The sequence below is a fragment of the Poecile atricapillus genome, chromosome 9 (genome assembly GCF_030490865.1).
Source record: "Poecile atricapillus isolate bPoeAtr1 chromosome 9, bPoeAtr1.hap1, whole genome shotgun sequence".
In the NCBI taxonomy this organism is placed as follows: domain Eukaryota; kingdom Metazoa; phylum Chordata; class Aves; order Passeriformes; family Paridae; genus Poecile; species Poecile atricapillus.
Window position 1 is genome coordinate 10,632,361 of NC_081257.1, and position 24,937 is coordinate 10,657,297.

Here is a 24,937-nt window from a genome sequence, read left to right on the forward strand (position 1 = left end):
AACAGGTGCTCAGTGGTGGTTTGAGTGTTTAGATTTGCATATCCATTTCAGATTTGTGTTTGAACACCTCAGTGAGAATTCTTAATAGTTGAGCCATTTGGCAAAGCTCAGGCATTGGAGAGAGGCAGTGTTTTTCCAAATGACAGTGTATCATATAAAAATATCTTGAATGTATTTGATTTCATTGAGCATCCTTTTATAGTTTTTCTGTTGTACCACAAGGATTCATGTTCTGAACTGCACTGCTCTGCACTGCTGTAACACCACATTCTGAACTAGAAAACTGTTAATGCTTGTCTTTTTCTCTTCCTCTTTGACACACATTAATGGAGCTCTGTATACAATAAACAACATATAAATGATAAAAATAGAAAAAAACCCCACTATTTGGTTGCTTACAGATCTGACACTGGTGATGGGCGCCGACCTACGATTCGCAGGGAAGAACATGAAGTCCAAGACTATTGCAATGATGATCATTATTTGGGAGAGCAGGAGTATTACAGTGGAGAAGAATATTATGAAGATGACAGTATGTTGTCAGGAAACAGGTGAGGACATTTGTTTCATAAAATGTTGTTGTTAAATAAAAATATTTGTTAAATAAAATGGCACGCAAAAATATTCCAGTATTTTAGGTACACAGATGTAAAGGCTTCATTAAGTACACTCACACTGCAAATTCTCTAATTAAATTAATACTCCACAGCTACTGAAATGGGAAATGATGAGTAGGAACAGAGAGAATTCCAAAGATGATTCCCTTCTACTGAATGCATTCAGTAGCATCTCAAAAAATAATCTCCACTTCAGTCCAATTTTTTAAAATTTTCAAGTCCAGCCCAGAAGTAGAAGAATTTATTGCAATTTTATCTTAGATGCAGAAGTGCATATGCTCAAGTGCCAGACATGCTTAATTCTCCTCCTCCTTCTCCTCTACATTCACCAGCTGAATTCTGGTAAGATTGGCACCCTAATCTGCATTTGTGTTGGTTTGCATAAAAGCTGAGATTTGCATGAAAGCTAAATTTTACAGAAGCCTCAGGTCACTAATTTTTTTGTATGACAGTTAGCATCAAGTAACACCCTTCCAAAATCTAATTTTAAACATGAGAATATCCAGAGTATAAGAAGCTTAAATCCATTCTGAGCTTCTGCACCTTAACCAGGGTTCTCAAGAGAGCATGGCAGGACTAGAAGAGAGTATTTATTTTATTTTTTTAAGCAACTGAGGTCTATATTTCTGCCTGTACTGGTAAGATTAAATTAATTGAAAATACAGTATGATTAAAAATTTAGCCTAAGAATTGACCATGTAACTTTACTAGTACAAAAGTATATGCCCTCTCTCAAAATCTTACAGAAATTGGATTTTAAATCTGAGTTGTGCAATCACAGAATGCAGTGATTAATTATCTTGCTGGAGAAAGAGTAGACCTGAAAATCTTTTAGAAGGAAACTAATTTTGGAACTGTTTACAAAAGTTCACTGAAAGAATATTTTCTTTTTTGTTTTTTAATACAGGCATAGATATGATTACCACTGTAGATATCACTGCCATGACTCAGATTTTGAGAGACCAAAAGGTTACCATCACCCACATGGTTTTTTTGAGGAAGATGATTCACAGATCTGTTATGATACAAAAAGATCTCCTAGGAGACGGCTGCTACCTCCAACACCACCACGTAAGTACATTCAGGACAATTTGTTTGCAAATCTGAAAAAATTCAAATGCATTCAGACAGATTCCAGTTTAAAAAGGCTTTTAAAAAAAAAACTTGGATTTTAAGCATCTTATTTCAGATTGCCATTGGTACTTTATTCTGCTATCTGAAGAACAATGCTTAAAATTCTGCTTCTTCTGAGGGAAAGATGTTTCAATTTATAGAGATAGCACTGTCAACAGATATTTTTTCCTGTTTCTTTAATTTTTATTTCTTCTCTTCCTTATATCTGTATCCCTTGGTTTTTCCTTATCTCAAGAACAATATTGCATTTTCTGCATTTCTACATTTCTTCTTATCTACATTTCTTCTTATCTTGTAATTCTGTCTTTATGTGTTCCAGGCCCTAGAGCAGAGATTAGCAGTGCTAATCCTCTGGTGAAACCAGGCACAGACTCAACATTCCCGGGTTTGGTCTTTGACCTCTGACACTTCACTGAGAGGAAGTCCTTGGGGTGGCACTACAAGTGCAAAAGCAACCTCTTTTTAAGGCTTTTTCTTGTCTCAGAGATTCTCAAATGTATTGAGATAATTTTATATCTGGGGTACAGTCTCAGACTTTTTAAAGCTACAGAAAGCAGTGGTAAAAGGCAGCAGCAAGATATATTTTTATACAATAAAGGTTGCATTCTCCAGCAATACTGCCAGCATTAGATCCACACTTTAGGCTCCCAACTCCTTATGACAAGACTGGCAATGGTCTCTGCTGTTTGGATTTCTGCCCTTAAGGGGCACAGGGCAAAATGAGTCTTGCACCACAGAGAGCAAATAACTCAGCTGAGCAATAGTGAAGGGTACAGAAAGCTCCTGTCTTTCAGTAGCAGAAGGGAAATACATCAGGTGAAGGAAAGACTGTGAAAGGAGACCCTTGAATATCTTTTTACAAGCTTTTCTGATAGCAGAAGAATTTTAAGCCAAAGAAACAGATAGGTGCTTTGCATATCCATTTCACAGATTGCAGGAGAAAAGCCTTCATACAGAAATTTTCTTGGGTCTGCCCATGAAAATGTTTTGAGTGGAGGGTTGAAGGTTTCCTCTAACTGCAGTCTTGGAGATAAAGTTTTAATGACAGTGTTTGGCAGTCATTTATTTAGCAGAAGTTATGCTTTTTATCTCATCTACAGGAGACTAGGCTAAGGTACTAGATAACAGAATTTGATATCCTAGGATAAGAGGACCTAGTTCTGATCAAAGTTGCATAAGGGTAATTTAGGAAGTCTTTGACTTTCACCAATGTAATGGCATAAGAGCAATTGGTGTCAGACCTCCTGTCATAACCATTTATTTATAACTCCGGAAAAGAGGTGAGAGATTTTAGCAGCTCAGTATCTGAACAAATTTTAAAAGAATTTCAAATCTCTTATTTGTAACTAGTATATGGCCTGGGAGGAAATCTTGATCATCTCACATAAATAAAGAAAAAGAAAAAAAAAAAAAAGAACCCGCAGCATTGCACTGAACAGTTCCTGCTAGCATCTGATTCAGTCCAAGGGAACATAACATCCAGTGCTGTCAGTAAACTGAGCTCTGTGTCAAGCTTTCTGGATGTTTCTATACCAAACTCATCTCACCACAGGACTTGAGCAGCTTCCAGAAGTACACTGAGGAATGATTGAGATTTTCTTTCAGCCTCTTCTCAGCAGAGAAGCATATGCAAAGAAGTGCCTGGTTTTGGATGAAGGGACTTTTTGGATTGCATTTTGGTATTGGGACATTTAGCATATTAGGATCAGGAGCTAAGGCTTGCTTTCCTGTATTTGGATTTGCCATAGAGACAAGGGAGAGAGACACATTTTGCATTAGTTAGACAGAATCACCTTGTGGAGGTGCCTATTTTAGTTCAGTGGCTCTTTGATAGTATCCAGCATGAAGTGTCTGGTGACAACTGTGGGGTGCCATAATTCCATGGCGCTTCACTTGGTGCAGCCAGGTTCTCTCCAGTGTCCCACTCCAGTGCTTGCAGCTGTGAGGGCTGGTCTGGATTCCAGCTGCAGCTCAGTGTCCAGGCTTTCTGTGCACTGAAGCTGGCACAGGGGAATGGTACTCACATGCTTCCCATCATTCTGCAGGATTTACACAAGATCAGCTGAAACAGCTCCACATCAGCCAAAACATCTTGATTCGATTCAGAGTTCTAATTTTCTTTTCTATCATGAAAGTGCACTTAACAGCAGGGACCATGGAGGATTGCTGTCCTAAGCAACAGAATAAACATCAGGAATTGACAACCTGAGTTGACTTGGATATAGTTTTACATACTGCACATTGCTTCCAAGGAACTGGAGACTTCAAATTTCCTTTGGGAAATCGGGTTTGTTAGAACCAAGCTTGAAGCCATGGGGAGGGAAGAAGAAAGTCACAGCAGTTTATGGCAAAACTCTGCAGCTGAGTGTCTGAGCCAGTCAGCTGCATCAGACAAGCTTGTTTTCTGAAACAGCTGCTTCCAATTTTGTCATGTTAGGTTGCTTCTATGATTTCTACCTTGAACTGCTTTTGCTTATGTGATTAATCTGTCCTTTATCTTATAACCAGCCATATTCTATTAGTATAACTTGTTTCTTACTGGAGGACCTGTTTTTATTTGTATCATGGTTCACTCGCCCTGGAATTCTGGAAATAATAGACTTTGAGAAAAATGTTTTGTTTTTCTAATAATTATGGTTTCCCTGTAGCACATAGACGATCCTCCTTTAACTTCGAATGCCTCCGCCGACAAAGTAGCCAAGATGACATTCCACTCTCTCCTAATTTTCACCATCGCACGGCCCTGCCACTTCACTTAATGCAACAGCAGGTAAACTCAAACTCTTCCTTAACTAAGAGTGAATGACATCTCTCCAGCCTCCACACTGCACTCCCGACTTGCACTGCTGTTTGAAGCAGTACCAGTGTAATATTTGCTAGACACAAAGCTTCTCAAACATCGACCTTGTACAAAACACAGAATGAGTAACCTGCCCCTTTGAGTGTTCAGAGTCACCATGCCCTAAATTTTGACCAGGACTGCATAATACAGCAGCTGGCTATTATTCTTTACCTATCTCCATTCCATTTGTTACAATTTGCAAATACAAGATAGACACCTTCTGAGGCTCAGTGCCCAGCTTGGAAAATGCTGTCAGCTTCCTATCCTGCCCTGGACAGAAGGAATATTTCTATATTTTGTTTTCTTTAATATATTGCATAAGCAAAAAGATTTAGTGATATGAGTAAAATGGAAAAAATACCATTTTGTTGTGTCAGTTTACCAATTTCAGTCCTGTTCCTCTGTTACATGGCTACTACACATCAGAAAATGTTAACTTTGCCTAGCTGCTGCTGCATAAATAATTGGTTTGGGCTAACTGTTGAAGTGAGAAATGAGTATGACTGAGTATTTGAAATCACTAACTTGTAAAATTCTTTCCTCTACCAGGTGATGGCTGTGGCAGGTCTGGATTCCAGCAAAGCTCATAAACATTCACCGAGTCGTTCAACGCGTTCCTGGGCCACCCCACCTGCCACCCCTCCCAACAGGGACCGCTCCCCCTATTACACCCCTCTGATCCAGGTGGACAGGGCTGACTCCACAGAGCACATGAATGGCAGCCTGCCCTCCCTGCACAGGAGCTCCTGGTACACGGATGACCCCGACATTTCCTACAGGACATTCACACCAGCCAGCCTGACCGTCCCCAACGACTTCAGGCACAAGCACAGCGACAAGCAGAGGAGTGCAGACAGCCTGGTGGAAGCGGTGAGTGCTGTAGGAGCCTCTGGAGGAGCCAAGAGTCTGTCTGTGAAGTTTTGGGGTTAACTTTTAAAAGTGCATGATTAAGTTCACATCAGCTCTCTGATGGAAAATGGATGTTTACTTTTATAGCCACAAATTGGTTTTAGGTAAAGAGGGGAATTTATTCATAGCTGCAGTGTAGTAAAGGATTTCTACTGAATCCAGATCTTCATGTTAGCGAGAGATTGATCAGAGAACTACAGATATTTCAGAATTTTGAAATGTAAGTTTTCTAAATGTGCATCAGTTCTGAAGTATCCTTCCACAATAGCAATAAGAAGTGATGTATATGCCTGTTCTCTGTTGTTTCTATAGAAATAAATCCCCATTTTTGCAGTAATCTGAATAAAAGATCAAAAAAAAAGATAAAAAAACCCTCCATGAGTAAGTGTACTAAGTGCAGAGAGGAGAATAACAACTGCAAGGATGGATTTGTAGGGGCACTAAAGGATGCTAAGAATTCCCTTTTATGTTTAAAAAGATTTGAAGATAAAGTGTGTGCAACATTTCTGATCATAATTAATGTTGTAGCTTCCATCCATCACTTCCTTTCCATTGCTATAAGCTAAACAACACATTTTGTTGTGTTTTGCAAATGGGAATTCAACATCTTTTTTCCATGTACTCTAAAGTACTGAGAACATATAAAATTCTGTATTTCAGACAGTTGATCTAACTGCACCATCTGAGACGTATTAACTGTTGTCTTTAGTGTATCAGCCTGATGATTGATGTTTAGCAAAGACTACTGCCAAATCTCTAAGAGAAGTGTCAGATGTAGTGCAGCACCACTTACATTACCACACATCATGGTGGGCTTTGCAGACTTTTCACTGTTGATTTAATTGGTATTTACCTGTACACTTTGGCTGTGGGTTGCTCCAGTGATTCGGCGTGGGGTTTCTGGTGCTTTCCATCAGTGAGCAGTGTTGTGATCTGTCTGTTGTTCTGTAATTCCACTGAAACTCCCTCTCCCCTCCCTCTGCCAGGTACTTATATCTGAAGGCCTAGGAAGGTATGCAAAGGACCCTAAATTTGTTTCGGCTACGAAACACGAGATTGCTGATGCATGTGACATGACTATTGACGAGATGGAGAGTGCAGCAAGTAACCTTCTCAATGGAAATATCAGCAATGGGACCAATGGGGATATGTTTCCAATTTTAAGCAGACAAGATTACGAACTTCAAGATTTTGGTCCTGGTTACAGCGACGAAGAGCCGGAAACGGGACGATACGAGGAAGACTTAGCTGATGAAATGATATGCATTACAAGCTTATAGTATTTAGCAAGGAAATGTTCTAATAACAGAAAAAGTGCCTCGTAGTTTCAAGATGCTAGGCACTAGCTGGAGTGAATAACCAATCCAAGTTTTGTACGAGTGATGTCACACCTCAAGGAAGCCATAACTAATAAATTTATTATCTCCAGGTTGCCGAAACGTGAACAGAGCTGCGGTAGGTCAAGTATCCTCCCACAGAGTCTTCAGTTCCTCTGTAGGAATAAGGTTATTTAGAAACCAAGCAGATTGTGACAATCAGTTTTTTGAGGGCTAGAGCAGGATTCTGAGGTGTAATATCTTGCCTGTCTTTCAACCTTGTGCTGCTGTCCTCCCTAGCGGGATTTTGTCAGTGACAATGTCTGTAGAGGTCTGGCACAGGATTGTGTGGGAAACAGCAACATGAGATGAGTGATGACAACCAATAATGTCATTACCTCAGTGCTCAAAGCATATCAGCTACCCATTGCATATCCATTCTAACATTGTTTTCAAACTTGCCTCCTGATTTCTTTTCTTAATGCTCTTCTAAAATACAATTTGTCACGCTCTACCTGTTAGAGATCGTTGGAAAAAGAAGTTATATAAAGAATAATCCGTCATATGTAACATCAGTTTACATAGGAAAATATCATTCAGATGGTCTGTTTTATGACTATCATGTTAAGGGCAAAATATACTGGAATAATTGCATTCTTACTAATGCACTTGCAACCAGGTTATAGTAGAATTAGATAAGATAGTTTGCTAAAAATTATATAGTAGAAAATATTGTAAATTAATTGTAATATACAATGATTTGTATTTGTAAAGAGATGTTCTATATTTTGTAATTATTGTACCGTAATTGAACTGCAGCAATATTTATGGACCCTAATTATTGTAACTCTCCACAGAATTCTAGATAGAAGTATTTTTACTTGGAATATATAGATCTATAGCATAAATATTTAAATAGAGCCACCTCTCAGTGTAAATCTCTTTTTGGGATAAAGTGTCAAGTTTGAACTTGGCAACAGATCAGATTTTTTTAAAAATAATTGAGTCAAAAGAATCTCTCTGCATAAGGGATATACTGTTGACTACTCAGTCTTATACTTGGAAAGGTAAAAAATTTAAAGTAATTTCAACTCTTTTTTTTTTTTTTTTTTTTTTTTTCTTTACTGAAAAGTAAGTTCTAATTTTATTTTTGTAATAACCCCATGCAAAAAACCCCCAAACCCAAGACCTTGTCAAGTTCATGCCAGGGTATTCCTGGTCATGAGGCAATTAGTTTTGACAAAATGTAATACCTACATACCCTAAATTGACACAGGAAATATCTGAGGCAGAAAATACTTCACAGGTAAATGAAAATGTTTTACTTCAGTACTATTTACTCTGCTTGGAATGAGAAGAAATGTGATAGTATGATTCCACACGGAACCAAAAACCTTGATATAAAAAAATATTTTATTGCCTCTACCCTTCTGTTGTTCTATGTGTACTATTTCAAAGATTTATTTTTATGCAATCAAGAGAGGGCTTCGATATTGTTCACAATGCAGTAAAACTCTGAAATGTCTTTGAGGCTGAAATGACCTTGGAGGATAATTAAAACACCCTGAAAGCTACTGTCTATTTTGTTAGCACTGGATAACAATGACTTGTTCTAACAAGTTATCTTATCAGGTTTTACCTGTAGTTCCTATGCTAGATAGCAATCCAGTTCACATTTTTACAAATGTGATGTTTAAAACATGTCAATAAACATTTTGTACATAATGACAGTTTCCTATGAATAGCTTACAGACTTCCTCTGAAATCATTCTTATTTCAAATGCCAGGATAAGAACTTAAAGGTTTGTAAATTATTTCTTGACCTACATCATTTTGTATTAAAAACAAATGCAAAATGTTCTTCAAAATAAAACTGTGTAATAATTTTATTATACTTGGGAGTTCTTTTACTAATAATTTTTCACCAAGAAGTTGCAAAGGTTAAGTTTAATTTGCAATGTTATGAGAATGGGAGGGAATGTGTGAAATAGTTGCTGTTAACCACAAAGAAATAAAGCAATTAGAGCATTCATGTGCCAAAGGGATTACTATGGAAATGACTAGAAAAATTTGACTAAAATACCTGAAGCATCTAAATAAATTTTTCATGCTGTCTTGGGAAACTCTTGGGTAGGTTACCCAGCAATATTCACTTTGTTGCACATGCCCAGCTTACAGAAACAAAATCTGGGAGGCCAAAATGAAATATCCCTATGAAATAACAATGAGTAGATTTCAAAGTTCTACCTACTGTGGTAAATCCACTTCTGATAACCACCTTCAGGGCAACTGAAGTTAAACTTTGGAAAAAAAAAAAAAAAAAAAGAGGAAAGCAATCTCAGACTTGTATTTTGTCCAGCATGGATGTTTGATAGCAGGTCAGGTTTAGCAGATTGAGCAGGGTGACAGGATTTATAATTAGTTATTTCTCCAAGGAGACAGAAAACAATATGCTGACCTCACTGTATTTTCATGCTCTTTGTCCTCAGCCTTTAGCAGTGAGATGAGAGAGTCTTTATGGTAGATAAGAAATTTTATGAGAGAAGTGTTTGCAAAAATAAACAATTAAGGAAATTTAGTTGCAGACCACGATCTACACAGTTATTGGCTTAGGGGAGAACACTTGTATAGATTCAAAGAATACTTGTTCAGTTTTATTACAGAGATATGTGGTAACAAGTAATCAATATAAGCATAATTACATGGTAATTGGCACCCTTAGAATACTACCAATCACAGTCATTAGTACAAAAAACCTAGAAGTTCTCTCAAGAATTAAATTTTCATTTATGAGACCCCACATTTGTTTATATATGTATTTAAGGAGAGAAAATAGTAGTGAAGAATTAAACACTGGTAAGGATTCTACAGTAAATTCACTGAAAAAATGAATTTATAAAATATATTCTTATTTGAACAGTGTCTTCTGTTAGATCTTGGCTGACAGAAAAATTGATACTAAAAATTATGAGAGTAATAATATATACTTGTGTTCTCCCTCTTAATTTTAACTATAATATAAAAAGTAATTACATTATTATTTAATGATATATATATTATTTATTTATGCTTTTATTATTCCTCAAAATCTGTTTCTATATTTATTTTATAGAAAATGTGTATTCCAAGCCCACTTTTCCAGTGTTCATATAGCTGCCTAATTTGGTTACAGACCAATTAGGTCTTAGACTAATTGAAAGCAGGCACTTAGAAAGGATTTTAAGGTTGTGGTGTACAAAATCTTACAGAAATTAAATACAACGCAATTTTACAAATACTGCTATATTCTGCTACTTTCAAAAGCACTTCTCATACTGAAACTGCAGCTGAAATGTGTGTACAGAAGAAATGTTTTTGGTCACTTTTCTTTCTTAATGTCATTGTCCCCAGCCTGAGACCTTCGACTGCCTGAGCATCTGCAGCAAGCCATTTCCATGGAGATGCTGGTGTTCTCTCTTGCAGTACCATTGCTGGTCCAAGCCATGCTGGCAGGTCTAATAATTCTTGAATCAAACAGCTTTTACTGTTAACTGGTTTAGAACACATAATATATTATCTGTATGTTTATAGAATTTATATATGAGTAGAATTGGGAATAATCACACTATTGTGCTAAGTAGGTAAAACTGTGGAATTACAACCTGTGTTCTGCAGTCCAATATTGCATAAAAGGTGGTTAATTTTAGCTATGAGACTGCCAGTGTTCCTCAGGATGTATTAGAATAACCTAGACCTGTTCTAAGGACCCTTTAGCAGACTTGACTTTGTTGCTGGAAGTCAGAGAAATTTTTAGCAGGAATTCAATATCAGCAACCAGATACAACACAGGAGAAACAAATGGTAAATTGATGCTACTTAGATTTCCCCAGGGCAACAAACCCTTCAGAACTTCATCAAAGGGATCTCATGAAGGAGCCTCAATGTTCTGCAGCAGCGAGGCTGAAATTAATAAAGCAACTGCAGTTCACAGCAGTGAAATTGTTTAAGTGTTTAGAAGGGGAGGAATCTGCAAGATGTCCGTGCTTAGAACTGCAAGAAAAGATGATGATGTTTCAGAGGAAATACCTGCTAATCTGATTTCTCAGGGCAGCAATGTCTCCAGAACATAAGACAGACACATGGATACCTAACCTTGCTATTTACTCCTCTTTTTAGAGCTTGGCGTAAGAGCAGAGGAAAGGCCTGTGCATGTTCAGTGGTAAGTTACATAAGCCAGTGGCTAGTTAATCATCTGCAGTTGCATAATAACAATTCCCATCTTGCATGCCTTGAGTGGAAACCCACCTTGTAATTCTGCAAATGCAGGAACTTCAGTGTCTCATCTTGCCAAATCGCCTCCCTTCTCACCTGCACAGGACTGTGGTAAGTCTCGCCAGTGTATATAACTTAAAATATCCTAATTGTATTCCAAATGACACTAGAACTTACTGAATATCTTTAAAGAAAAATATCACAAGCATAAGTGGTGAGAAAGAATAATTTGGCATTAGGAAGTACAGAACAGTTGCACCAGATGGATTGTCCCCTTAACTCTGCTAATTGATCACCTATGATGTGGAATATTCTTGTTCCTCCCCTCATTTCAAAAGAAGGCATCACATACACAGAAAGGGTTTACCTGTCTCTTTTGGAGCAGAGTTCACTGCTGTCATCTTCCATCCTCAGTGGTTTTGTTTGTCTTTATGCAGATGCTGTAAGGAATTAAGTCCTTTCCTTCAGCAGAGCTTCCAGTCAGTGCCTCACAGAGAGCAGGTACAAGTCTCTGCCTAAAACATCTGCAGTTGTCCCTCCAGCCAACATCTGAGTCAGCAAGGTTTTCTACAGTCTGTTAAAACGGTGTAAAATTCCATTCTTTCTTTCTGAAAAAATGCTTATTCTCTTTGCCACAACTCCTGAGCAATCTTAGGCTACAGAAGCTTTTACTTTATGATTTGACATCTGCTTAGTCAGAAGTTACTTCGGAATACTTAATAAATACAAAATAATCAATGGAATCACCTTCTTTCAGTGAGTTCAGTTTCTTTAGTTTCTTTTTTTTTAAATCAGTACCTGACAGTTAGTTTGACACCCAAAATATGCATGAAAGCTCAAGTATCTTAACTTGCACATCTGAAAATTAAAAAAAGCAAAGCTTCAAGTCTTAACTAGAATATAGCAGTGGTTCACTGAATAAGATATTTGTCTTCTAATTTAAAAAGACCTCTTCCCACATCATCAATATCTGACCTTATACAGTTATTTTGAGTAACATTTCATTTTAAATATAGTCTGCTTGTAATTTTTCTAAATAAAACTTGAGTGATATCAAGGCACCATTCAAAATATTTACTGATAAATATCTTTTGCAAACAATCATCTGAGCCAAGACCAATCACTTTAAAGATGTTATAGAAAGAGCAGATCTCTTACTGCTAGAGTGGTACAACTACATCAGCTTAAATTGTGAGCAGAATTCTACTAAGCTCCTTGTGGGAAAAAAAAAAAAAGCAAACCAGAAATAACAATTTTCCAGTAGATTTTTATAAATATCAACTCCAGTTCTGCATTTTTTTAGCAAAGTAAGTTTCCAATAAATACACTGTGTCTTCTCCCTGAATGCTATACAGTTGGAGACTGCTGAGCTTAGTGAAATCTAACTTTGAGTGAGGATTTGTAACCCATGCATCCCTTTTGTAAAAACTACATTTGACAAACTCTGAGCACATGCAGGTTCCTCCATTTCCTATGAATTCTGATACAAACTAATTCAGCTCTTGAACATGAAGTTCAGATGGTCTGAATTCATCAAATAACAAAATAATTTTCAAAACAGCACACATCAATCTCTTCCATCCCTTGTGCAATCATGTGGTATTTCTCACTGATGTGTACAACCATCTATCTTGTAATTTAGAAACAACTTCTCTTCAACAGAAAATTTGAATTTACCACAAAAGGTCATATTTAACTAGATTTATGATTCTTGGAGTGGCCTGCACAGGGCCAGAACTTGCACTCAGTGATCCTGATTGGCCCCTTCAAACTCAGTATATTCTATAATTCTAAAAAAGGAACTTAAGCCAACTGATTAAAAGAACAGTAGGTACCAAAAAAAATTCAAATTAATAGTTATTTTAATAGGATATGTTGTTTTGCATGATTCAGTATGAGATACCAACATGCAGATGAAAGCCTAAATAGCAAATTTTATGTAAGGATGAGAATATTTACTTATCTCTGTGTTTCCAAGGTCTTGGGCTTATATACAGGAACATTTTTCTCCTCAAGTGATGGGAGGCCCTTAATTATATCTGCAGCTTTCTCTGCTATCATGATAGTTGGGGCATTCAGGTTTCCAGTGACAACGCTGGGCATTATTGAAGCATCAACTACTCTCAGGTTTTCAACACCAATTACTTTTGTTTGGGGATCCACTACAGCAGTGCTGTCTGAAGGCTGACCCATTTTACAGGTGCAGGAAGGATGATAAGCACTATCAGCCTTCTGCCTTATGAAAGCATCTATTTCTTTGTCAGATTGAACATGACTTCCTGGTTGAAGCTCAGGCCCACGGAATTTTTCAAAAGCTTTCTGAGCAAAGATCTCTCTGGTCAGCTTGACACACTGGCGGAACTCCCAAATATCTCTTTCTGTATAAAGAGAAAATAAAAAAATTGTACGTACACATTTAATTTAGCAGTAATGCAAAACAGAAAAAAGCAACATTGCAGAAAAAAGGCTGGAAGGAAAGTCTCTCACTTCTTGCTAAAAGCCATAATAAAGCAGAATATTTTTCAAAGTCGCAGATATTTACATTCATTGTGAACAAAACTGTCACTTATATTGCACAACCCCAAAAGAGAAGATGTGAACTATGAGAAATTGCACTTTATTTTGCTGTACCCACCGTCTAGGAAAAGGAAAATAGTCTCAGCACAAAGAAGCAAAAGAAATTCATTCCTTCACAAGCAGAGGTGGTGATGAAACAAACAGCAAGACATAGCAGATACTGACAATTCTGATGTCATCCCCAACAGGAAATTCTTCCTAGTTTACACAATGCTTTGCATAATCACCTCTTTTCATACTAGTTGACTTATTTATAAATGAGAAATAAATAACGATGTACCAACCAGCACTTCTGAACTGGTATTGAGTAGGTACAAAAATCAGCTACTGGAACAGGTGGGAAATGAGCTGACACCAGAGCAAGGAGAGGCTGCATTTACCTGTTGACAGGTAGTTGGGCTCAATGATGGGGTGCTCCTTTGGGTCTGAGCTCTTCAGCTTCAGCCAGCCCACACTTGTGCTCCTCATGGGTCCCACGTGGACCTGCAACACCCACACTGTACTCGTGACACAATCTCACCTGATCTACTTCCAAACTCAGCGTGGGGTTTTTTTGGTAATTTTTTTTTTTTTTTCAATTTGGACAGACTACAAATTCAGCAAATGTAAACATTAACCAGAGATAGTGGAAAATACCATTGAAAATTTTTCCATTTTATATAATTTATTTTGTAAATATGTAATTCAATTGCAGGGAAGAAATATGCCGGTTACATCAAGTCACAGCTGTTCTTTTCATTTAAAATACAGCCATTCCAATTTAGTAGTAATAGAGCACTCTGATACAATCTGCAACTGGACCAATTATGTCTCTGAAGGAAAGAAATTAACAAGGAAAAACATATATATTCAGAGACAGTTCCCCAGAACTGGAATTCAGAGTTTTGGATCAAGATGATAATCTAAAAATGGGCTTGGATTTGTGCCAGTGAATAAATGTGAATTTCTATACATTTTCACTTAAACCTTTGTCTAAACTACAGTGGAACAGGAAACACCTTATTCCACTACAAAATAGTGTCCTCACAGCTCTAGGGCACTTCAGTAGAGCGAATACTTAATTCAGTTCTTGCCTTCTTTCCCAGAGATAAAAGCTAACATAAATTTGGTGGCAATATCAAGTAACAAGGCTGTGTTTTCTTCCCCAATGAAGGAAGTTAAGCAGTCTGTTTCATATTATACTGAAAAAGGTATTTTTCAGTATATAGCCAAATTATCAACATCTATAATGGAGCATAAGCTCTGTGCCAATGTCTAGAAAACCTTGCTGGCACATTCTCTCCAACTCACCTGGTAAGCTTCCATTGTGGAAGCAACCCGGCCATGGTCAATCACCTGAGAAGGAAGAAAGTGGAACTGAATGTCGGGGTGAGGAACCCCTGCTTCGCTTCGGATGAAACCACCAGATTCTAAGTGGGCAGTGGCTCCCTCACCTAGAGAGCGCAGAGGAGGGAGAAGATGCCATTAAATACCTCGGAAGAGCAACAAGTCCACTTGTTCTTAACCCTTAGTTGCAGTACTGTGAATGATTTCCATGCCCAGGGTCAATTGCAAGGAATGCAAATCCATTATGAACGGCTCATAGTTTAAGCAGTGTGCATCGCTTTCATCTGCTTTTTAATTCCCAAATAAATGTAAATACACATAACTTGGGAAATCCCACTGGTCTGAGAGTGGGGTGTTACAGTTATCTCACTGTAACTGGCAGGCCAAGGGTCTGTCTCCAGAAGCAGATTTGGATCCTAACAGGTGTGCAGGGAACTGGCTGCACACGCTGATATTCCTGCACTGCTCCCTCCGTGACGTGCACTCCAGTTATCCCATCCGTCACATGGAAAAGGCAGAGCCATCCACAGTGCCTGCCCTGAAGGGAAAGATGAAAGCCCTGCAATGTGCCTTATGGTATTTTCATTTCTGTTTAAAACTGTGAGCTAGCCCTCAATATTTACTTGCATGGTAAAAAGCCACATATACCCAGAATAAGTTGACAAATAATAACATAATTCAGCAAGTGATGTAGAGCTCAACTTTGGCCAAGCTATTTAACTGACATAAAGGATTATATTAACAGATTATTTTTAAGGTACAACTGAGGTACTGTAAAATGCTTGTGTCATTTTAAGGCAAGTCAACTCACATTTACTTGCAGGCCAAAAGGATTCTGATCAGAGCAACAAACAAATTCTTTTGAGATAATTATACAGAAAACTTAAGTCACTTCAACATCAACATTGACATCCCATTGATTTAAAATAGAATATTTTCTCCATCTTTTTTGCAATAGCTTTTCTTAGTAGCACTGATTTTAAAATGTAGAACTTGTCTTTGCATGAGATCTAGGAATATTAAAAGTGGTGTATAATAATTTCCTTCATTCCTAAGATACAAAAACTTTAAAATATTCCAGTATAGAGGAAAAGAAATAGTTCAAGCCCATTTGCAATTTCCAGTTATTTCCCAGAACATGAAAAAGATTATATATTAAAGCTCCCAGACTATAAAACTCACAGATAAAAGGCTGTCATAATTCTAAATCAGTCAATGGTAGAATGATTGCACACGTTGCTTCATACCTGTAAATTTCCAAAGCCATTCCAGACCAATCCTCACCATGTTAAGTGGCTTTTGTGCACTATAGAGAGTAATAGGTTTGGTGCACTTTTGCTGGACATACACTTCTAAATGATCTTGAAGGTTCTGGCCTACTCCTGAAAGGGGGGAGGGAGAAGAAAGTGAGAGGGAAAAGAATGTTATTTCACACAGAAGAACTGGCACTGTGTTTCAAGCAGAGAACATCTTGCAAGGACAGTGATGACACAGACCAAGGCCATGAGCCATATCTGCCTTTTGCTCATGTCAGAATAAGGTTTTACATAAACATAGCATAACAAGAATGAAAATAGCAAGTTAAATCAGTTGTTCTAATATTGCCAGATATAGCTTCTAAATACGGTGCTTACTTCTTTAGTTTTAAGGAAAAGTTCATGTTATTTCTTCTATATTTGAATATTTATGTCAGTGGGAGTTTATACAATCTGTTGTGGATCAAAACTAATTCAAAACTCACAATGAAAAGTGTGCTGCTTAACTATAAAAATATGCCTTCAGAAAGGCATTTTTCACTGTCAAATGTGGTGAAGGAAGAGTAGGAGTTTGTTGCTTACTTCTAAAATCAATGCATGTTTCCACTGATTTGTACAAAATCAATACATCTGTCCACTGATTTGTAACAAACATGTTTTCAACATGTGTTTTGTAACTTGATATAAAGAAAACTCAATTTTATGATTAATTTAATTTAATGGTTGTTCACTTGCATCCATAGGAAGATGAAAGAAGGAAAAAAAAATTACCAGGAAGATGGCAAACAACAGGGATCCCGAGTTTTTTTAGATCATCTGCATTTCCAATTCCAGACAACATAAGCAGCTGGGGAGAATTTATGGCACCTCCACTTAAAATAACTTCCTTATTGGCAAAAACCTAAAAGGAAGTGAGCACAAAAGCCCTAAGATTATTAAGCCTGAGCTGAATGCAAGCAGCATCAGGGACTGCTCTTTGGATATTCTGCTCTGGAATAGATTAGACACCCTTCCCTCACATTTTTCTCATTTAAATGTATTCCTGTCTTGTCAGAATTTTCCACAGAGAGACGTAATCAAATTTTTACTTTGATCATTCCTGTATTTATTCCCATCTTTACAATCCATTCAAACTGTATGGCACAGAAACATTCAGCCCAGCTCCTGTCCCACTTGTCAGGGAAAAAGTACCTGTGGCACCCGGATCAGGCAGCTAAGCTTCTCTGCCATTTTCAGTAACTCTTTATAAATTAAAACTGAAACTCCTAAGGAAGATTTGAAATTCATAGACATGGTCAAAGCTCAAAAATTCTCAAGAGTTTTTTTTTTTTTTTTTTTTTTTTAAATCAACCAAGTTTGATTTCATGGTAGTCCTCAAAAGCCCCTCCATTCACTAAAGCACTACTGATAAAATTGACTGCAGGCATAGATTGAATTTTGTTTTGCTGACAGTCTTCTCATCAAATGGTTTGGCCTGAGCCCTGAGCTGGTCATGATACAGGCTGCTGAGTTATTCCTCTGCCTTTGACTTGGAGTTTTAACAGACTAGCATGGAATGCATACTAATTTGTAAACCTGTCCTTTTTGAATGACACCTCAGCTGTACAGAATGACGGCAAATGAGATTGTTGCTACAGTAACATCCAAGTGCAATAATAATAATAATAATAATAATAATAAAAATAATAAAAAGCATTTTCCCACTATTTATCCCATATGGCCAACAGATGGCCAGTGCTGTTATCTTTTATTTATTATTGTTTTGCTCTGGGCAATCTTTAGTGTGTTAAGACTAATAAACACCTTGTCAGAGTCTGTTGAATCAGTACCTAGAGCTGTATTTTGCATGTTATACAAACTTATTTAACTTATTTACATTTTCTATGGTACACACAGAACTGGTACCGGTTTGCTCAGAGCAGCATTCAAACGATGCTTGCTCAGTCTAAACCCACTGCAAAGTCAGCACTGTAGTTATTCCTAGCCCACACAAAGTTTTTCAAAATGTCACAGCTAACATGCTAAGAGGAAAAAGTGACTTTGATACACTTTTTTTGGGTTAGTCTAGAATACATTAAAACATTTTCATCCTTTATATGAAATATAAAGTATAAATATACTTTTCTGCTTGATTCTGAACTTAAAAATCTCCAGTCTACCTTTCCTACTTTTGTCAGAGAGCTTACTGGAGTCCTGGGAGATCTCCAGGACTTTTGAATAATTTTTGAATCAGGTTTGGTAATCTTTTTGCTATGCTGTTGACTGACGTAAAAGAGATTCTATCTAAAATAGACTGTAAAAAAAAACAACACTTCAGTCTCATCAATTGCTTCACTTTGATGTTTATAATGCAATAAAATTATTAGTTCTTCCATCCTGACAGGTATAAAATTTTCAAGAAAGTAAAAGCAGACTAATTCTGTAGTTTTGATGATGGGGTGGGGGGAGTGGGGGAGAGAGAAGGAAGGGAAATACTTTGAAGGTGTATTTTGTACAATACATGATATAAATATATATTATTCACTATGTAGAATTCATACATATATTAGTATGCATGAAAATTCATAGCAATTGAAGAATTTCACAATTAAATGGTCCAGAGTTAGGAAAATCTTTGATCATGTGTAATTGGGTTTCCAAGACTTTCTTCAACAAAATTGATCTTGATAATGGCACAAGAACAGCAATTAGAGGTACTGTTTTCACAGAAATTTAATAGCTTATGAAATCAGTTACAGTTTCTGCAACTTCTATTTCATATTGGTAAAATGATTATAATTTGCAATCCAGTTAGAAAGCAGCAGATTTGATCTGTGCTTTAAAAAATCAAAGAACAGCTTATTTATACTGGCAGGTGCTCAGTCACAGAACTTGTCTGCTGCTTTATAAGGCTTACTGAACTCAAATCACCAATACTTAGCTCTCTCTAGGATATTATTATTACACTTTTTAATTGTTTTATAATAATTTGTGACTAAATATTTTAGGTTATTAGCATGCAAACCCCTTTTAGGCAATATCCTAGTTGCAGACCAGTCCATAATCAGCTGTTAAGGGAAGTGAGGATGGTTTAGGTCTTACAGAAGTCAATGGATTGAAAGAGGCATAAAATAAACCACAGAATTTTGTAATGACAATTCAAGCTTCCTTCTACACAATCACATTTTCAGTGGAAGTTGAACTGAAACTCAGAAATATTCATTCCACAGCCAACCATAAGGCAAGATTTATCATCTATCCCTTGAGCCATTCAGATTTCAGTATCTGGCTTTAAGAAATTTTCCTCTGCCAGAATTGTTTTTCAGAAACATCCCCCTTGCAGCACTCTGGTGAATGTGCTGGGACAGGGCACGGTTGCACCACAGGCTCCAGTCAGACATCTTACACAACACTCTGTGTAACATCAAGTTATGGCCTGTCCCCTCAGCACTGGGAGATGGAAATGGGATGATGAAGTTAATCTCTAAATCAGTACCACTGGAATATCATCCACTGTAAAATAACTGACAAGGAATCATATACTGAAATAAAAAAATATAACCTCTAAAAAAACCAACATTTTGCACAGTAAAGTTCCATTTTTAATAGACTTTTTAAAAATTACATAGTTTAGCTTTGATTCATACCTTTCATACTAGAAATTAAAAATCTCTTACCTTTTTCCTTTGCCCATTTTTCACATACTCAACACCAATGCATTTTGTTCCTTGGAACAAGATTTTTGTTACAAGTGTCTTCTCTGCAACTGAGAAATTTGGGCGTGATATGGCTGGGCGAAGATAAGCACTAGCTGTGCTCCATCTTTGACCTACAATGTATATTTACATTAAACATCAAAATAGTCATGCTCAGGATGCTTCAGATTTTGGCCAATAACCACCAGGATTTCCACAAAGGGAAAGTCTTCACAGAGTTTATAGAGTTCAAAGAAAATGTGATTTGATTTAGCAATTAAAGATATTATTTTAACATAGCAAACTTCAGAATGGCAGAATTTAACTGAGAATCAGGACTTTCCTACCACTGCAACTTGCAATGAAACACACGGGACACCGACAGCAAACTGCTGAGTGGGGTGTAGGTACAGGGTGCCATAGCTGGCTACTAACCTAAACACTCAAATGGCATTCGGTGCAGATTACACCGAATTTCAGTATATTCACAGTATTTCAAAATCATTTCTGGGTCAGAAATAGAAATTACTTGAGGACCGCTTTATGTTTTACCTCGGTGTATGGTCATGTCCATCCAGCCAAAGCCTTCCTGCTGGTATCCATTCATGTCATCTGTGAAGGGGTACCCGGCCTGCTGGGCTGCCTCCAGGAACGCCCGATGGAGAGGATGGTTTGTTTTCCCTCTGGACACGTGTAGGGGCCCGTTCCCCCCTCTGTACCGATCCGGCCCCAGTTCGTGCGTCTGTGCCTTCTTGAAATAGGGCAGGCAGTGCTCGTAGTCCCAGCCCGGAGCCCCCTCCCTGCTCCAGCGGTTGTAATCCTCGGCGTGCCCGCGGATGTAAACCATGGCATTGAGGGAGGAGGAGCCGCCCCACACCCTGCCCCGGGGCCAGTACATCACCCGGTTATCCATGTGCCGCTGGGCTCTCGTCTGGTAGTACCAGTTGTATTTCTCATCGCACAGGTTGTAGGTTAGCGCAGCCGGCATGTGGATCTTCCACATCAGCCTTGTACTGCCGAGCAGGGTGTCTTTAGGGCCTGCTTCCAAAAGCAGCACGGAACTCTGCGGGTCCTCTGTCAGCCTGTTGGCCAATACACAGCCCGCTGAGCCGGCTCCTACAATGATGTAGCTGTAAGAGTTTGCCTTCTCAGAGCTCAGCTGAGATGATGCACGTGAAATTTTGAATTGTTGTTCACTGATGCCTAAAGTGTTCTTTAATGTGTGTGCTTTAAACAGGTTTCCTGCTATTTTGCACATCACAGGACTGTGACCTTTAAATCCTTTCATTAAATATGACATCTTTAGTGACAGTCACTCTTGCAGAATTTCTGTCAAAAATCCAGTGGTTTACCCTAGAAAAAAACCCAAAGATACCAATTAAGATGTAAGCATTGCTACCTCTAAAATGTCAGTCATTTTTAGGTGACAATGGTGTACTTTACCCATTTTCACTATCCATAAAGTTAATAACAATGTCGGTAAACCAGTAACCATTTACTGTCTTTTTATTCTTTTAATGAGGTCTATGCAGTAGTCAAATATGATATCCTGTATTATATGTAGACTGATTTTGATTTGCTTCTGGATCCTGGGGTAGATGAACATTTTCAAGTATTTTCCAAACCCATAAGAGGAGGAAACTTTTGCATTACTTGTAGTCTCTCTTTATCCATCTCTAATAGGCAAGAATTTAAGAACAATAACTATTTCAAAAACTTCTCTGTGAAATCACACAAGGCAATTCACAATGGAAATGATGAGTATTCTCACTGCACATTCTGCCAGAGAGTGTCTCCACAAAACAAAGATGTAACAAACTCATTTCCAACTACCCTTGCAGGTGTGTCTCCTAACACAGGGAAAAGCAAAATCTGTTCATCTATGCCTTTCTACTAAACTTCCAAAAGTACAGGTACAATCTAACACCACCAGATCCTTAGGCTGAGTAGGAATGGCAAGTTTTTTACTTTCAGAGAAGCTTGTGAGCCTTGGAAGTACCACAGGTTTATGTCTGTGTTGCACTGGTTTGGGCACAGGCACTCGGTGACAGGTTTTCTCTGTGTCACAGGCCTGCTGTCCAGCTTGAAGGGCTTCTCCTGCTCTCTCCCCCTGAAACCATTCCTTTTGGTCTACACAATTAGTGAAATGGGGCATCCTTGGGCAGTAAATAATACTGCTTCCTGGCCAATGTCTAAGCTGTTGTCAGGTACTCTAGAGACAGCAACTTATCCAGGGTCTATTCCATTTATCTCTTCCAGCACTGTCCAGCTGAAGAGATAAGCAAGCGTTCTCCTGAAATATGTTGAATCCTCTGTAACAAAATTAGGTGTAAATTGCCACTAAATGTTAAAAATTTCCATGTACAATTACAATTTTATACACAATCTCATTTTCAAAAGTATGTTCCTTTACTCTTGGGGAACTGATGGAAAGGAGCATAACTCTCTGACCTTTCTTAGAAAGACTTTAAATAAACTTGTTTGGGGCTGTATGAACCCGAAAACTTCTCAATGTACAACCAGCCATGGAGAACAATTTGTTCTGTAAAAAAAACAAAGATGTTGAGCCTAAAGTTCGCCCAGCTGATTCTCCTTACATGGACAACAATTCAAAATTGTTCCCAGCTGAAGATGGGGACAGTGTCAAGGTTTTTTTTGTTGTTGTTTTTTTGTGGTTTTTTTTTTTTTTTTTCCTTCAGGTGAAGTCTATTAAAGGATTCTTTCTTGAAGAAAAAGGTTTATCAGCTTCTTGTGATACAGCAGAGGATGCAAAGGTCAGGAGGTTTTTACTTGTTTTGGTGGTGAAGAGGGTTATGGTTTTGCAATACCTGTGTTTAACCTGCAGAACTGGTGGGCCACAGGACTTTATTGGTACAGGAGCAGCAGATTGGTGAAGGGGTTGGTAGAATATGGGCCTAGGCCCTGATAATCTGGGAAAGATACTCTGTCTCAGTAGGGAACTATAATTTTATAGTCAACTCTTCTAAATGTTTAGTGGCTGTGTCAAAAGGAAAAAGGTAGAAGTTGGGAGGTTTATGTGCTGTGGTCCTACAGGGGTGGGACTTACTACCTACAAAAAACATCTTTTGGACCTTACTGGATGTCTTTTTCTGGGTCCCCCCTATGTCATGACCTCTTTATGAACATCTAGTAAAATGTTCCTCAGTAATCAGTAAGCAGAGCTGCAGAAACGCATATGACAGCAACATAAAATACACTCCCAAAATTTACAATGTATTGCAGTAGAGCTTCAAAATCTGGAGCTTGTTTTAAAAAAGCTTGTATTTATGAAGCTGCTATTCAGCAGGGCCTGTGGCTGAGTACAAGACTCAGGAAAGCAGGAGCATCTTGGCAGGAAAACTGTTGCTACAGTATAATAATACAGCAAATCATACAGTGGTTAGCCAGAGGTGCGCAGTGGAATTCTGAAACCAGGTGTTGGGGCTCTTTGTGTCATTGTAACACATTTCTGAATACTGTATCAGGCTGATGTAATCCATGGGTACCTACAACTGCAACTCTGTCTGGGGTCATATGTGAAAACAGACTTCTTTAAGGAACTCAAGACAGGTCACTCTCAGTCTGGGATAGAAGGCTGAACTGCCAACCAAGAAAGCTAAACCTAATGTTCCTTTTAAGTAACTTAACTAGTACATTTTAAATCTTCTCCACCATATATTTTTCAGCTATATAGTTAGAGGTTATTTCATGGTTTTCTTCTCATTTTGTTTTTTTTTTTTTTTAATTCCAATGGAACAGGACTGGCAGAATAACACCTGAGGGAATTTTTATCTTGCAAAGAGAGCTGGGAGTGGGGTCAGTCAGCAGTGTCCTGGCTGTAACAGTCAAGTGGCTTTGGCAGTCAGTGTGTAGATGATTCACAAACCTTGGTGCTTTTGAGTTCTGAAGTGCAGAGGTCAAAAATCAAGTCACTCTGATTTAATATAAATCTAGCACACATTTTGACTGAATGGATTAAAACACTAATTTCAATAGACTAAAATGCTAGTTTCAATGCACAATTCTTTTTGCCATATTGATTCACATCCACTCTCCTCTTTGAGTGGTCCCTCTACATGAGCACTATCCTACCCCATTTCTTCTAAACTGATCTTGAAACAAAAAGGAGCTGGTCACTGTGCCTGAAACACTTACTCTGTTCTGTTTACAGAGGAGAAACAAGAATATCCTCTTTGGCAGATGTAAAACATGACCCTCTCCCAGGGATGTCCACAACATAGACACAATGCAGAGGAACAATGGGGCTTTGTCAGGACATTAACCCTTCATGTTACCACCAAATGCTGTCGGGCCTGGCTGTGTAAAGTGCAGGAGGAAGAGCTCCTCAGGCTGCTTTTTGTTTGTCTGTTTGTTTTTCCCTGCTGCAGGCTGTGTAACAGGCTTAAATGTATCTGCTGCAGAATGTTTCGGACTAACTTTCCTTTCCGTCCTGCTATGGAGAAAGTTCATTAACTTTCAAAAACTTTGTGGCGAGTTTCATTTCCAGGGCTGAAAGTGCTCAAGCCGACTTACCTCTCTGCTTCCTGCTGTGTGCACAAGCGTGTCTGTGAGCTCTGCGGGCTCCTGCACCGCTCCGGGACCGCGGAGCGGGAGGGAGATGGGTCTGTCCCGGTCCCCTCCGCAGCACGGGGCACCCACAGGCCGCTGTGGTCTCAGCCCAGGCTGGGGAGGCCGCTGTGTGTGGGGGCTGCCGCCGACCCTCGGCAGCCGCCGCCCAGCGCGGCGGGCGGAGCGCGGGGTGGTCCCTGCGAGCGCGGGGCCGCGGAGGGAGAGCTCGGCGGGGAGGCAGGGCAGGAGCTCGGCTGGGACTTCCCCCCGGAACGCACCCTTTGGCCGCTGTGCAGGATGTGCTGGAGCGGCTTCACACCGTTTCGAAAGCGCCCAGAGGGGCGCCGGGCGAAGTCCTCAGCCTCGCCCATCCCGCCGGAGTCCCCGGGCGGCTGCGCTGCCCCGCCGCTCCCGCACCCTGCCGGCTCCTCCAGCGCCCCGGGACGGGGCTGCCGGCTCGGCCAGG

At 38.7% G+C, this 24,937-nt stretch overlaps 2 protein-coding genes across 2 annotated transcripts in view; one reads left to right on the forward strand and one right to left on the reverse strand.

The window, feature by feature from the left end:
• Positions 1 to 8,712, forward strand: part of CACNA1D (calcium voltage-gated channel subunit alpha1 D) — a 166,893-nt gene extending 158,181 nt beyond the window's left edge. Inside the window, exons 46-50 of the mRNA XM_058844779.1 lie at positions 402 to 551; positions 1,525 to 1,688; positions 4,400 to 4,521; positions 5,143 to 5,463; positions 6,489 to 8,712. Of these exons, the coding sequence (XP_058700762.1) occupies positions 402 to 551; positions 1,525 to 1,688; positions 4,400 to 4,521; positions 5,143 to 5,463; positions 6,489 to 6,782 (1,051 nt within the window). The 3' untranslated portion in view covers positions 6,783 to 8,712. The remainder of the gene's footprint in view (positions 1 to 401; positions 552 to 1,524; positions 1,689 to 4,399; positions 4,522 to 5,142; positions 5,464 to 6,488) is intronic.
• Positions 8,713 to 12,316: 3,604 nt separating this feature from the next.
• CHDH (choline dehydrogenase) lies at positions 12,317 to 24,664 on the reverse strand. The gene is made up of 8 exons (XM_058844780.1): positions 24,436 to 24,664; positions 20,455 to 21,255; positions 19,885 to 20,036; positions 17,000 to 17,129; positions 16,220 to 16,354; positions 14,937 to 15,079; positions 14,027 to 14,129; positions 12,317 to 13,447 (listed from the first exon to the last, which is right to left on the reverse strand). The coding sequence occupies exons 2-8, from the start codon at positions 21,200 to 21,202 to the stop codon at positions 13,029 to 13,031; spliced, it is 1,830 nt and encodes a 609-aa protein (XP_058700763.1). The 5' UTR covers positions 21,203 to 21,255; positions 24,436 to 24,664; the 3' UTR covers positions 12,317 to 13,028.
• Between the last annotated feature and the right edge of the window lie 273 nt (positions 24,665 to 24,937).

Bases quoted from the DNA above. Each gene is read 5' to 3' on its own strand.
- CHDH (XM_058844780.1), bottom strand. From the start codon at position 21,202: ATGTCATATTTAATGAAAGGATTTAAAGGTCACAGTCCTGTGATGTGC. The intron at 14,130-14,936 runs GTGAGTTGGAGA...TGGGTGTTGCAG, and splicing joins CCACAATGGAAGCTTACCAG to GTCCACGTGGGACCCATGAG. The intron at 13,448-14,026 runs GTAAATGCAGCC...CTCTTTATACAG, and splicing joins GCCCAACTACCTGTCAACAG to AAAGAGATATTTGGGAGTTC.